Raw genomic sequence first — 14288 nt, forward strand, 5'->3', positions numbered from 1 at the left:
ACTTTTACAAAATCAGTGTTGCCGCAAGTTTGCGATTTTTCAAACCCTTTGGCGACTATTTTACAATAAACCTGCGACTTTCTTTTTGGCAAAGAAAACAGACAACATGAATGGGAGATTTTCATATTGTTTTCCATATAACAAGAAACAAACACGGTGGAAGGCAATTCGCTGAATGTTGCGATGGTGGTGCCAATTTACACCTTAATTAGGATCGTGTTTTCACAAGCACATTAAGATGCCATGAAAGGGAACTTATTGTCTATGTTTGATTATATCTTTGTTATCTATGTCAGCGAAATATAGTGACAGTCAGAACAATCAAAATACAATAAAACAATTAAATATGATGAACAATTAAATACTTTTCCACTAGATGGCAGACGGTACAATTAACCTGTCCACCTGCTTCCGTTTTTTTCTGACAATACAGTATTTGCTTTCAATTTAAACCTAACCAAATTTGACTGTAAATTGAGACAAGATCGTTATTTTTAGAACATTAACTTTTTGTGATTCCCTGTTATTTGGTCGTGTACCTTTTTAAAAAAAAATAAAACATGCTCTGGATCACTAATTATTGGGAATAAATGTATTAGTCTACTTTGCTACCCGAAATAGAAATAAACTTGAGTTATAAGCAAACAAAGCAATTAAGTCTTTAATTACTAAAGAATGCTTTTGTTGCGAGAACGGATAACAATTTCAATACAATTTATTACAAATAATAATACAAACAATCCTGATTAGTGTTACTTTTATAATTGCGACCATCTTATTTATTGCTTTAATTGGTATGATTTATTTTTTTTTTTTTGTAAAAATAATACTTAACGGCTGCGCGAACGAGGCTGCGCAGTGACGTCGTCTCTTCATCCGCCGCCCGTGACGTCACCCGCAGGGATAACCGAAGATGGCGACGACGACCCGGACGCTTCCCTTTCGCCGCATCTCAGCCGCCCTCCTCGTCCTCTTGCTCGGCCTGCTGAGCAGCTGCGAGGAACAGGTGCCGCTTGTCTTATGGACGCACCAATGGTGAGTCCATGTTCGTTCATTTTTGACATGTCTGTTTCTGCTGGAGGAGGTTGGTGGCGCAACGGTCGTCGTGTGTATAAGACACCTGACGCCAAGCATCCTGATCCAATGTCCATCTTAGGACACATTAGCTTGCTAGTCAATTGATCACTCAATTGAGAATCGATGAAATGTGTGGAATTGTTTGGGAAGGAATCGCACTTAAAGCCAGTGTTAAAATGCACGACTCTGCTGCGACTAATATAATAATATAATGTAATGTAATGTAATATAATCTGATGTGTAAAAGTTCCATTAATTAGCTGATTACAATCCCATGAGTAAAACTGCAAAGGGCAAACAATTCAAGGCAAAACATTTTCTTCGCTATATGTCCAATGCATTCGGGCACGACTCCAGGATTTTTTTCTCTCCCCGGTTTTAAAGGCAAAATTGACCTGAGAAAATGATTTTGAAATGCATTGTATGATATCAGATAATTTCTTATCATCCTGTGTTTCTCACAAATTACTGATTGACAATAAAAGCATACTGTACCAGACCATTCCATTATATTTGCAGATAATACGGTTGACCCTTTTCCAGTTTTGCGCAATATGTGGTAAACTGCTGAATTTGAGCCCTTTTCTCCCAAATTCAAAAATGCTAAAAAAAAAAAGAAAGGAATTAAAATAAACCACAAATATAAAATTTGGTCAATTGCCAGTTCGCTATACTTGTGTTTCCTGCCCAACATTTTATCCCAACAAACGTATCTTATGTTCCAATGTGCACACTATCATCCAAATATCAATGGCATTTTTAGTTAGATCAATTACATTCATCAACACAAACAAATGTGTTTTTTTTTGTTTCATTTTGGGTGTAGAATGATTGAAACATCACAAAAGAGTTAAATGTGATAATGGTGGTTTTGCGCCTCTCATTCGGGTCATGAATCTTCTCCAGGGCCCCCCAAGCGAACCAGCCCCTGCCTGCAGCGGGTCACGTTGTCGAGCAGCAGCAACTGGCCGATTACCTGGACAAAACTCTCAACACTGGCCCCCGAAATGTGCTGCTGTTTCTTCAGGACAAGGTATGTGCATTCTAAAAATGAGAGAGAGGTCTGCTTTTTGTTGCTCATATTCATTCACAGTCGTTTGTCTTTCCTCCAGATGAGCGTGGAGGATTTCACACTATATGGAGGAGCTTTCGGAAATAAGCAGGACAGCGTTTTCTCCAACCTGGAGGTCGGTTCATTTTTCTACTTCCCGAGTGTATCCTTAACTCTTCCTCAGTGCTGTTGTGACTTTCCATTAACAACCATGCAATTGATGACAGTTAATAATTGTTTTGAGGAGCCATTTTCCACCCGCTGGGCAATCCATCGAATTATATTTGTTAATTTGAGAGCTTTTACCAAGATGCTTGACAACTCTTGGTTTGAGAGGCAGATGCTAACATCAGCTGTCTGTTGAAGAGCGCTCTGAGGTCATCGTCCTCCTCCCTGGTACTTCCGGCCGTGTCCTGGCCGGCCTCCAACGCAGTGATTGGTCACCTGCAAGAGCAACTGGAGACCTCTCCTCTCTACATGGAACCCGACACGCTGAGTCAGCTCACGCTCAACGCCTCCTCGCCCGCCCTGCTCGTCTTCCGACTGCCCTACTACATCGGGTCAGTTCACCAGCCGGTTCTCAGTGCAACACTTTCTCATTAGTGGTTGCTCTTCAAATACGGTTTCCCAACATTCTTTGAGTTGGCGCACTTCTTAGAAATTTCTCCTGGGATGGCACCGAACAAAAATGTCACCCAGCATAAACTGTATATAATTTAACAGACTATGAGAGGTGTTTACTCTGATTTTTTTTTTTTTTTTTCAGATCTGATCTCATGTCTGCCAAAGAAGTTCTCAGCGGCAACGGTGAGTCACTCTTGACTCGGGCATGTTGTGGTCCATTTCAATATGGCCGACCTTTAACGAGCGTGTTCATGTTGCATCCGTTAGACGAGGTGATGGGCCAGGTTGTGAGTGTCATGAAGAGCCAGTCGGTTCCATACACGGCCATCTACACCGCACTGAGACCCTCTCGGGTGAGTCCACGAGGCCAAACATGGCATTGAAAACGCACAAAAGGCTTACTGTGACAATTTACATTTTTACGTAGCAAGCAGCTTTTTAAGACTATTTGTTGCAATTTATTTAGAATTTCGTCAGATGGCACATTTGATATTAGCCTATTTGATAGGGGAGAAACAGAAAGTTCTAAAGGAAATTGAATTTAAATGGTTAAATTTGAATGACGGCATTGGGAAAACTGAATTTAAATCACACTTTGAATTTGTTTTTCAGTAGAATCATTGCATTAAAAAACTGAATCTGAATCTTACAATTTGAGTTTGAATTTAGTGGAATTGAAATGTAATTCACTTGACATTGCATTATGAACTGTATTTCAGTTTCTCTGAACCTGTATTTGAACCACATAGAAATTGTAATATCTATATTTTCACTTTCAGTTCTTTCCAAGTAAATTGTTTGGTGGAAAGTCAAATCTCCGAAGCAACTCCTCCTTAAAAGTTGTTTTGTAAGACATCGGGTCAGGGAGGTATAAAAAGGGGGCTTCCTTTCAAAAATAATAACGGATAGTGCATTGTTGGAAACATCACAATCACACCCCATAGACCGACACCAAGGGGTTGAAACAATAGCAAAAAAAAAAAAAAAACAATACTTGCTAATATGTAGTGTGGGAAGGAGAGAGTGAGACAAAAAACGCAATGAAGGAAGACAACAATAGCATTAACACTACTTGCTCGTATGTAGTTTGACAAGAGACCGACAAAGACAACAAAAAGCATTTAACAGCGTGTTTTTTGTCGGCAGGGTTCACCGTCGCTCTCCGTGGAGGCCAATGTGGCTGGTGGCCGCTCGTTGCTGCAGGCCAGAGGCGGATACAGAGATCGGGAACGAGAGCGTGAGAGGCAGCGCAAAATGAAGGAGAAGGCTGGCATCTACGCGCCAGTGGAGTTTAAGGTCTTCATGTTTCCCAGACAACATTTTGACATTTAGGTTGATTCATTCTCTTCTGATCGCAGGAAGGTGAGAGCAGCTGCCTTCTCCTGTGGGCCAAGGGCTTGTCAGTCAGCATCCTTCGCAGCGGCCGCTGGGAGTCACATGACCTCACCCCGTCCACCTTCGGTGAGGGCGTCAGTCCAAAGTTGCACGGTTCCAGCTGCAGCAAAACCAAAGCAAGGTAGCTAAGATATCAGCACATCTGGACAATTGTGCCCTCTGCTGGTTGAGATAAGGAGTGACTCAACAATAAAGTTGCTTTTCAGTTTGATTTGTGGTGATTGTAATTGCCATAATTGTTTTGTTTTTTTTTTGTTCTTTGCAGACTGGCCCTTAATTACGAGAACGTTCTTGGACACCGCAACTTCAAATTGATGTGAGCCTGCTTGATGCACCCACTTTGAACAATATAGTTGAATCTCTTAGGTGGAGCACAATCTGTTTTGTGATGTCATCTAGGGGAGAGACCGATTATTGGCATTGAACTATTTTTTAAAAAATCTGATGGCCGATAATAAATCAAGCGAACGATTTATTTAAATTTTCAGTTAATTTTATAAAAGCTGCTGCTGACTCATGGAACGTGTTGCACCTATTTTTCACAAACATAAGTGAAATTTTAACATTTGTAATTTTAGAATTCAATTGAAAACTATAGGGAGCCATTTCAGATTTCATTGATCTTTTTAAGACATGCTGCTAGTTCCCTGAATTAAAAAGAAAAAAAATTTACAGCAAAGATGTACATTTTCAAAATTTGTTGTCTATTAACTTCATTTACACGTTTTCATATTTCTTTCAATTATTTATTAAACATGCTTAAAGATGTTCCAACAAAGTTAGGAGGTGGCCTGAAGCCCCCATCCCAGTAAGCGGCGAAGTGTTTTCGAAGGTTGCGAATGTTGCGTTCCCGTCAGGGTTCGCCAAACGTTCATCAGACGTCTACCAGTACTTATGTCGCAAGAGAATTTTGAACATGGGACACGAAAAAACTCAAACTGTTCCACCTCTGACAGGTGAAAGGCCGTGATAAATAGCAAGAAGTATAAAGCCTGTGTTTGTCCGTGCAGCTTTGTGCTGAGCCAGCGCTACTACACGGTGTCGGCCCGTCGCTGGTTCACGCTGGATGCCGTCGAATTGGAGTACGACACCACCAAGGCGACGTTTAATGGCAGCAGGAACATTTACGCCCCGGCCGAGTACTCGTACCGCTGCGAGTCCGTCAGCAGCTTCCAGTGGCCGCAGCTCGTCCCGCATTCGTCCAAAGATCCAGCCAATCAGTGGAGGGTCTCGTTTGAAGACTTCCAAGTAAGATCTAATGTCTAATGTCTTCCAATGTATTTCATGTTCTACACAACACGTTTAACGTGTTTAGAAATCTGTATACATCTAATGAGGAATATTCACTTCAAGTGTTCCAAAACGATGTTTTGTGTTCTCCACATTTACTTTCTGTCTTGACAGATTCAAGGATTCAACGTGAGTGGCAGCAAGTTCTCGTACGCCTCCGACTGCGCCGGCTTCTTCTCAGCGGGGATCTGGATGGGTTTGATGACCAGTCTCCTCATGGTCCTGGTCCTCACCTACGGCCTCCACATGATCATGCAGCTCCACACCATGGACCGCTTCGACGACCCCAAAGGCCCGGCCATCTCTGTGCCGCAGACGGAGTAAAGTCTTCCCGTCCATCTCACCCCCAACCCGCGTCCATGCTCACGTCGTTTCATGCACCGACACAATAGCATGTCCCTGCTCCTGCAATCCACACAAATTCTTCCACCCACTCATCCTGCCTGCATCCGTGTTTGGGTCGTGGTGTAGACTAAGCGCTGGTCTTGTCCCTGTGCCCTAAATCTTTTTGTGTTCAAGTAACAGCCATTCATGAGGGGGGACAAAGATGTGCACAAACTGAAGCTTGTTGGAATCTCTAAAGTGAAATGTTATTTATTAGTGAAGGTGTTTGCGTTTATTGCTGTTGTTGTCTGTGTGTGTGTGTTTTGGTCATTAAAGGGAATACATATTGTCTGTAGAAGGGAAGAATGTTTATGATGTCAATTGGTTTGATGACTGGAGTGAAGTAATATCAATAAAGATTTACGTGGAAATTTGAGGTTTCTCTTGAACTCAACTTTTAAGAGCCAATTTGCATCAAAAAACACTCAACTATTTTAAGTGGGCTTTAACCTGTGTATTTTAATGCTTTTCAATCAGGGTGAGGGTGAAGAATGACGTTCGCAAGCAATAAAAAGTCATTTTGTGTCTTAGAATATGACGGCACACAGTCTGACAACAGTGCAGTGTAGATTTTAACGGCGGATTCGGCGGTTGGCTTTGAATGATGAAGGCAAGCGCACAACACAAACTATAAAACTAAGTTTCACACTATAATATGTTTCACTATACTGTCTGTAAACATTTATGCCATATACATGCATGGACAATGGCACACAAGAAAATGTTGGGTGAGTGTTGTGAGATATAACTTGCAGCAATCTTTATTGATGAAAGGCCACAGATTCTCAAACGCACAAAAAAGTTAATAAATATTGACATGGGGCTACTTTCTTACTATTATTTTGTCGAATATAGTAAAAAAAATCATGCTTTATTATTTGTACTACGTGTAATTTCTTGCACAAAAATATTTGATTTGCCATTTTCTGAACTTACCTCCTTAAAACTCATCTTTAAACATTTCTATTCTTTGGCTTTCACCTCAGCATGAGACTCCGAATTTGTTTTAGTTTTATGGAATTTATTGTTTTTCTGTTATTAATGCATTGTTTTTGTATCACTATTTTTTACGCCATGTACAGCACCTTTCATGCAGCAATGGATGTTTTTCCAAACGCTCCATAACTCGAGTACCGAAATTGAGTTGCGAAAAAGCACTGTCCTCTCGTGAACAATAGAGGGCGCAATTGTCCAACATACTCCGGGACTTTTTTTTTTTTTTTTTTTTACTCCGGGACTTTATTCAGTCCTGACGAGGCCAATGAGGGTGAGTGCGTGGGCTGTTGGATTCTGATCAGGTTTTGCCGAAAGGTGCAGCTACAGCATGTCATTTTCATAGTTTATTGGCATGAACGGAAGCGTACTTGTAGTTTTACGACGATACACATTTTGAACACAAAGACTCATTTGTATTATTGCAAGTAAGGCGATGAAGTTGGGGGCCAAAATATGCACGAGGAACACACATGGCATGTCTGAAAATGTCCATGACAGATTTCATAAAAGATACGTTTCAAACCCAAATAAAGAAGTGCAAATGTTCCCCTTTAGTGTAAACCAGACGGTCAACCGGCCCGTCTCCAAAGAAATCTTGCGGCGTTTACTTGGTACAGAACGTGAGGTGCGGCAAATGTTGCGGTTTTGCAGGACAAGTCGTGACTGCTTCATGAGAACGCAAATGCTTTTCATGCCCTCATCATTCAACTGTTGCGGGCCGACAAGAAGCTTGACTGGAGCAATCAAAAAAAAAAAATCTCTTTTCCCAAGATCAAATGGGTTGTCAAGTGACTTATTTTGAAAAGTTGGTTGACATTTTGTGACACCAGTCCTGGGACATTTCTGATGTTCACGCGTCTGGGTAGAGGCGATGACTCACTCAAGTTATTCATGCGCTTTGATGCAATTATTGTTCACGAATGGCTTTCATTACTTTACACTCCCCAACAGGGAGCGCAGTTCGTTCAGGCTAAACTTAAGATGAAACCTTGTACTCAGGATTCAACAATTGTTTTTTTCCATAGAAGAAATCATTGAAATAGAAATGATCTAATCCAGACACATCAAACACATTCTTTATGGAAGAAGGCATATTGTTAAGATTGAGTCCCATTTGTACCTCGCCAATTTTTAACTCCCTTAACTGTCATTAAAGTGTAAACATTTGAAATGAGTAAAGACTACAATTTTGTCAACTGCACAACACCACTTGAAACAAACTGCACTGCACAATACTGTTCTACCTTACACAACCCAACAATATACTAAACTATGTTGTTCTACGTGAGCGTGCGTTTCACACCCACCCGAAACAGATGTGAGCGATTGAAGCGGGTAAATTCAGCATTCAGTGATCAGAAATGTGAATTGCCGAGTCAAATTGGGCCTTTAACAAGCGACTGTCACGACACTGGATGAGACTGCGCCTCAACAGGCCGACAACCATGGGAGTGTCTTCAATCAAGTCATTATCAAAGTTGTTACATTTCATGCAGCGGCTGCGCCAATTATACCGGACGAGTGGCATACCGAGCGACGACACAGCACTGATGTCGGCGGAGGTGGAACCGTGTTGGGTGTGTCGTGAACAATGACAATTACTCTAAAATAAAGGCCATTACATTTTCAAGGGGAGTTATTTTAATGGAGTTGGCCTCTGGTTGACACACCCTCTTACTGTTAATGATGGCCGCAGATTTCTGCAGACGTCACTTGCCACCTTCAATGAATTTCATGCAAATGAAGCCAACATTTGACAAAAGATGCTCGAGCGGGTCCCAGGTCGCTCTTCAATGTTGGCCATGAGAGAGGATGTTGCACTGCAGAGCTGCAGCCTCTTCTCCAAAATTGCCATCAGACAAACTAGTCAGATTGAAATTATTTGGTGTTGGCACAGAAGAGATTGTATTTAAACTTCCCGTCATATAGGCAAGCATCATTGAGGATTTTATGACGATAAAGCCCGAGGGCTTATTGGCATTGAGGTCCTCATCACTTAAAACCAAAAAAAAAATGTAAGACATAAAAGGGCAACGTCAAATCATTTCAAGCATTCACATAAAAATGAATACATTCATTTTTCTTTGAAAGTGAAAAAAAAAGTGGAATTGTAATCAATTATATCATTAAAGTTAACCGAAATATAACAAATCTGTGAAGGAATTAAAGAGACGCTTGTTTTTATCTCGTTTGCCGGATTGTTTCTTTGCTCTGGTGCAAGTACAAGAATCGGTTTGGGAATTTACAAAGGAAAACGTCAGTTCAACTGAAGTGGAGGACGGAGGAGTTTTACTTGCATGCGAAAACTCATTTTGAGCCGTCAAACGATTAATCGACAACTAATCGAGTTTCAAATGAATCAATCGGTTTTGAGACCTTGTTTAATCTGATTTCTGCCGTTCTCCGTGAAAGCGGTCAACAAACACGCACACACAAAAAAAAAAAAACTTAATTAAAGATATTTCAATATTTTTTAGGTAATTAATCAAATTTAGCCCAAAAATAATGTTCCCTTCTTTTTCTTCCATTCACTGCAGTTTTAGACATATCAATATTGTTCCATCGTCACCTTATCGTGGTGGAAGGGTTCGTTTGTCCCAATGATACTTCGAGCACCTGCACTGTAATGACTTAGTTTTGAATTTGAAAAATCTGAGAGCCAATCAGTTCTATCAGCAGAGTGGCGAAGCCTCGCAAAACACTTAGCTGACTCATTTTGTGCTTCAAAATCAAGGCAAATGTCTCGGGAGGAAGGACATCAGGGTGTGACTTGGGAGTGGCGCACTCCAACTCAACTAATTAAGCGAGATGTCAAAAGAACATTTCCTCGTGCGCAAGAGCACTGCCCTGCCTCTCCAATGCCTCGTCTTATGTTACATTCCTGACTCTTTGGTGCAAAGCAACATCTCTTGAAGAGTCTCTTCGACAAACAAGGGAGAACCCCAAAATGTTGTGACTTGATTTGAGATTTTGTCACAAGTTGAAGTCGCACGTGTTCCACAGGGAGAACTTTTGGAATTTGCGGCGGTGGCTGTGCGTCACGTCACGTCTCATAAGCAAATCGTCCGCATCCACACGATGGCCACCGATCAACAGTCAGAGCTACTTTAATGATCTTTTTTGGAGTTCCATTGTTTCCTAAGGGCAGACGAGAACTGGTCTGATGCGTCACGTGACACGAGCGACACGTTGAACATTCCGCCGCCGCGTCATTCTGACATATAAAAGCAACACTCGTCATCTTCCTCCACACATTCTCCCCAGCATCAAGCATCACGACTGCAAAGGTAACATGACACATTTTTTTTTTTTTTTTTTTTTTACAGCCGACCTTTTCACACTCCCGTTCAATGCGTAGCGACCCTGCGACTTTAGTATTCAAAATGTAAAGCCACACAAATGACTTTAAGTCAATGAAGTTCATATTGTGACGTTTTATTTTTGGTTTTGTTTTGTTTTTTTCTGTCATGGCGCAGATGGCATTTGCTCTTCGCTCATTGCTTCTCCTGTGCGGGCTCTGTGGACTGTTGACCGGAGTTGTAAGTGAAACTTAGTCAAGCATAAATCTCATCTTTTCAACGGGCTTTTGAACGATTGGCTTAAACAAAAGTGAGCAACTTTGTCACTTTCCAAATGGTTAAATACATTTCGCCGCAATTGATCTCGACGCTTTGCAAATTTGATTTGTGCTCTTTGTCTTTACAGTGGTCTATTACCACCGTGGAAGGTTGGTCATGGAATTAATCACACGTGAAACCTGATTTTGTTGACATTTAAAAAAAAAAAAAATCCTAATGACTTTGTTGCAGTTCCTAGCTGCCCAGCTACATGGACTCGATTGCAGGACCGCTGCTTTGTGTACGTCAACAACCCGCTCAACTTTGTCCAAGCAGAGGTATGGAAGATTTTCAAACAGTCGCTGTGATATCATCGTAAAACATTCATCTATCCGCTACAATCCATTTTTTGGCACGCTGTTGGATCTGTTTCTGACGTCTGAATATTTGAACAGTAACGCTAATGCTATATTTGCTACTCACTGGTGCTCAAGTTGTCCGGAGAACTTTTCCAAAACCTTGAATTCAATTTCTTCCTCTCTCCCAATAGGAGGCCTGCAACAATTTGGGTGGCACTTTGGCTTCCGTCCGAAACTCAGTGGAAAATGCGCTCATCTTCCAACTGGTTCGGAATGCTAATAATGATAATCTCGTCGACGCATGGATTGGACTCCATGATGGAATTCAGGTGAAACATTTTGGCACGTAGCGATTGAATGTTGACCAGATTGGATGGAAGTGTCGAGCGGAGGATGTTTGAAGGATGTTTCGTTGTTTTCACAATGTGACTTTGTCTTTGCAGGAGGGCGAATTTGTTCTGATTGATGGCGTTAAGTCAAAGTTCCGTGACTTCAGTGCCGGCCAGCCAGATGACTTTTTTGACAATGAAGACTGTGTTGAGGTTTACAGTATCGGTATGAATCCTTTTGATTTCCTTTTAAATCTTAAAAAAAGAAGAAAAAAAAAAAAGCTTGATTTTTTTTTTTGGGGGGTGGGGCGTTCACAAATGATATTTGATTATTTTTTATGCTTTATGTTTCATCCAGGCAATTGGAACGATGAAACCTGCACAGATGCGAATGATTTCCTTTGCTCCCTGGACCTGTGGTAAAGAATCAACGCTCCGAGTCGCACCTCTCGGACTGCATGGAATGCCTTTTCCCCGCATCTTGTTGCCCCACCCCATGGCAAGATCAATTTTAAGTGGTGTCCTTGTTTAAGTGGATCTACTGCAACATCTTTTCTTCTTCTTTGTTTTCTTCTTCTTCTTGTTTTCAAACAATTTTAGTATCTCTCCAATAAATGAAGGTATCTGTACGTGCATCAAATGTGTTTGTGTATGTGTAAGAGCGTGTGTTGCTATCACTAAGTCTGAGAAAGTCCCAAGGTCAAAAGCAGTCACTTATTTATTAGAAAAAAATGTCAATAAAAAAATAAAATACAAAATAACAGATAATGGGTTTCATTCAGCAATGTTTTATAGAGCTTCGAAAGGAATGCATTTCATCGACAATTACTCTTCAACATTTCCTTTTTTTTTTTTTTTTGAGCCAAACTGATTGATGTGGAAGCCTGCCAAAAAAATAAAAAATACAAATTACAAAATTGTATTCTCAGTAATTTCGAGAAAGCATATTGGCCATCAGAATTTACTCAATCGGTTGACTCATTAAATTAAAGTGGTGCCAGTCCTTATGGTTTTTAATTTTTACAATTTTTAGAGCTGATGTTTGAAGGAGTTCTTTTACGATCCAACAACGTTCTTCTCTTTTCTATTAGATTCCGTTTCAATTGGCAGTTCAGTGCATGCTCCAGCCTATCGCAGCTCTCCTCTGAAATGCTTGCCAGCCAATCACAGGACACACATAGACAAGCGACCATTCACACTCACGATAACATGAGACGAAAATATTAGACGCAGGATTAAAATACTTGTCATGTTTGGCTTCCATTTGATACAAAATTTGTAGCTTCACGAGCAACAATGGCAGTAACTTGTGCCTCCTCGGTGGCTGATTAATTTCAGATCGGAGATTTGGCGCTGCTCGGCTGGTGTGGGCACCATCAATGAATAAAATACGAGCTGGTGAGAACTGCTGACAACTTCGTAACCCGATCGCTTCTATTCGTCGTCATTTGTATGAGATTTGTTGATCCTCACGTGTCGAGGTTTTGGCTGTGTTCATGGAAATCTCAGGATTTCAAACTGGACTCTGACACTCTTAAATTTGATTCAAATCACATGAGAAAATTGCCAACGACGTTTTTTCCATTTTTAAACATCTTGTTTTCCTTAAAACGTCAAATTGCGTCTGCTTTTTGAATGATTTAAGAAATCTTTTAAGTCCAGAGGCAGAAATGCGATCATTTTGACTATTATTTGCCTACTTATGCTTTACTGTCATTGTGTTCCAACCGACGTATGGCAGTTTTATTATTTAGTTTTTTAGACCAATAAGTGGTGATGGAAAAATGAAGCTTCACGAAGCACTTTAGTCCTATTTTTTGCCTCCTCTAGATGGTGCTCTTGGGTTTAAAGATAAAGGCGAGTGGAATGAAAATTGATTAAATTTCAACTGAATCTTGAAACCAAGAGCACCATCTAGGAGAGTAAAAAAAAAAAAAAAAAGAGAAAAAATTCTTCGTGAAGCTTCATTTGGCAAAATGAGCTTCTCCCCCATGCCATTGATGCGATTGATACGTCGACGTGCCGTGGAGATATGTGCTCCACCCAAATCTGACTAACCGCAAACAAACCTTTCAATCGGAAGCATCAGCGTGCTGTTTAAAAAATAGAGGCGCAAGATTTGTAAAGAGAGCAATGCGACACGAGAGACCTGCATGTCACACAGAGACTGTGAGGTGCAAAAAAAAAATCGACCATCATAGAAAAACATAATTGAAAGGTTTCCAAATACAAACCATTTTTCTTTTTCTTGGCCCAAAAAAATAATAAGTGGAAAATAAAAAAAAAATAATAAAAGTAGAAGCAAGATGTAGAATCTGATCAGAAAAAAATAGAAATAATCCCTTTTGTCATATTGGGACTCTTGTTGACCAATAAGAGCAGGCATCAGTTTAGGACAGGGGTGGGCAAACTTTTGGATTGGCGGGCCACAATAGGTTAAAAAATTTAACAGAGGGGCCAAACCAGGAGCAGATGGATGGAGTGTTTTGGTCACCTCACCTCATTGGAGAATAAAAAAATATTTTATTTTAAATGAAAGTGAACAAAAGCATTACAATAAAATATATGTATTTGAAAAAAACACAGTCTTGAGAAAATGAAACATGAACAACATTTTTTTTTTCAAGTTTGGCAACATTTAAGGGGCCGCATGTGGCCCCCGGGCCGTAGTTTGCACACGCCTGGTTTAGGATGTGATGGTGGACATCTCAGGGGCAGAATTTGGTGTCGACGCTACACTTGTAGCTGTCAGAGGATTTTTAAAGGGCAAAAGGAAGTGCGCCATCCAAAATGCCCACATCATCATCCAGGGGGCAATATACACCGCCACGTCTCGAGAAATGTTGCAATAAAAATAAAAGAATAAAAACCGAGCACAACTCACCATTGAACTATTCAAACATTCTCCATAACCTCCTCCCCCTTCCTTCCACTATTGTCGCACTTTGGTCTATGTAGACATGTGACCACGTGCTCCAGCAGGTGCAATTAAGACATAATCGCAGCCGTTTAACAAAAATGGATGCCGGTTTGGCAGGTGACTTCTGCCAACTGCTTCTTTCCTCCGCTTGGACACAACCAGCGTCGCTGGCGCTGGTTCGGAGCTCCAGCCAAAACTGCAACTTTCTTTTTATTTTCTCATGCGTTTGGTGGATGTTCACACAATTATGTGGGATATGTTCCCAGATAGCAAAAGATGTGAAATCAATGTTGAATTAGGGTTGAG

At 40.8% G+C, this 14288-nt stretch overlaps 2 protein-coding genes across 2 annotated transcripts; both read left to right on the forward strand.

Annotated features, from left to right (window-relative positions):
• The first annotated feature begins 858 nt into the window (after positions 1 to 858).
• atp6ap1a (ATPase H+ transporting accessory protein 1a) lies at positions 859 to 6197 on the forward strand. The gene is made up of 11 exons (XM_088291430.1): positions 859 to 1035; positions 1984 to 2110; positions 2190 to 2264; positions 2495 to 2688; positions 2895 to 2935; positions 3020 to 3105; positions 3899 to 4048; positions 4111 to 4268; positions 4413 to 4463; positions 5158 to 5395; positions 5552 to 6197. The coding sequence occupies exons 1-11, from the start codon at positions 914 to 916 to the stop codon at positions 5759 to 5761; spliced, it is 1452 nt and encodes a 483-aa protein (XP_088147556.1). The 5' UTR covers positions 859 to 913; the 3' UTR covers positions 5762 to 6197.
• Positions 6198 to 10056: 3859 nt separating this feature from the next.
• LOC148339602 (galactose-specific lectin nattectin-like) lies at positions 10057 to 11691 on the forward strand. The gene is made up of 7 exons (XM_088291279.1): positions 10057 to 10104; positions 10294 to 10356; positions 10523 to 10544; positions 10627 to 10712; positions 10925 to 11062; positions 11177 to 11288; positions 11421 to 11691. Exons 2-7 carry the CDS (start codon positions 10294 to 10296, stop codon positions 11483 to 11485), a joined length of 486 nt encoding a protein of 161 aa, XP_088147405.1. The 5' UTR covers positions 10057 to 10104; the 3' UTR covers positions 11486 to 11691.
• The last annotated feature ends 2597 nt before the right edge of the window (positions 11692 to 14288 follow it).

This window comes from Idiotropiscis lumnitzeri, chromosome 3 (assembly GCF_059441095.1).
Source record: "Idiotropiscis lumnitzeri isolate Australia: NSW breed Sydney's pygmy pipehorse chromosome 3, RoL_Ilum_1.0, whole genome shotgun sequence".
In the NCBI taxonomy this organism is placed as follows: Eukaryota; Metazoa; Chordata; class Actinopteri; order Syngnathiformes; family Syngnathidae; genus Idiotropiscis; species Idiotropiscis lumnitzeri.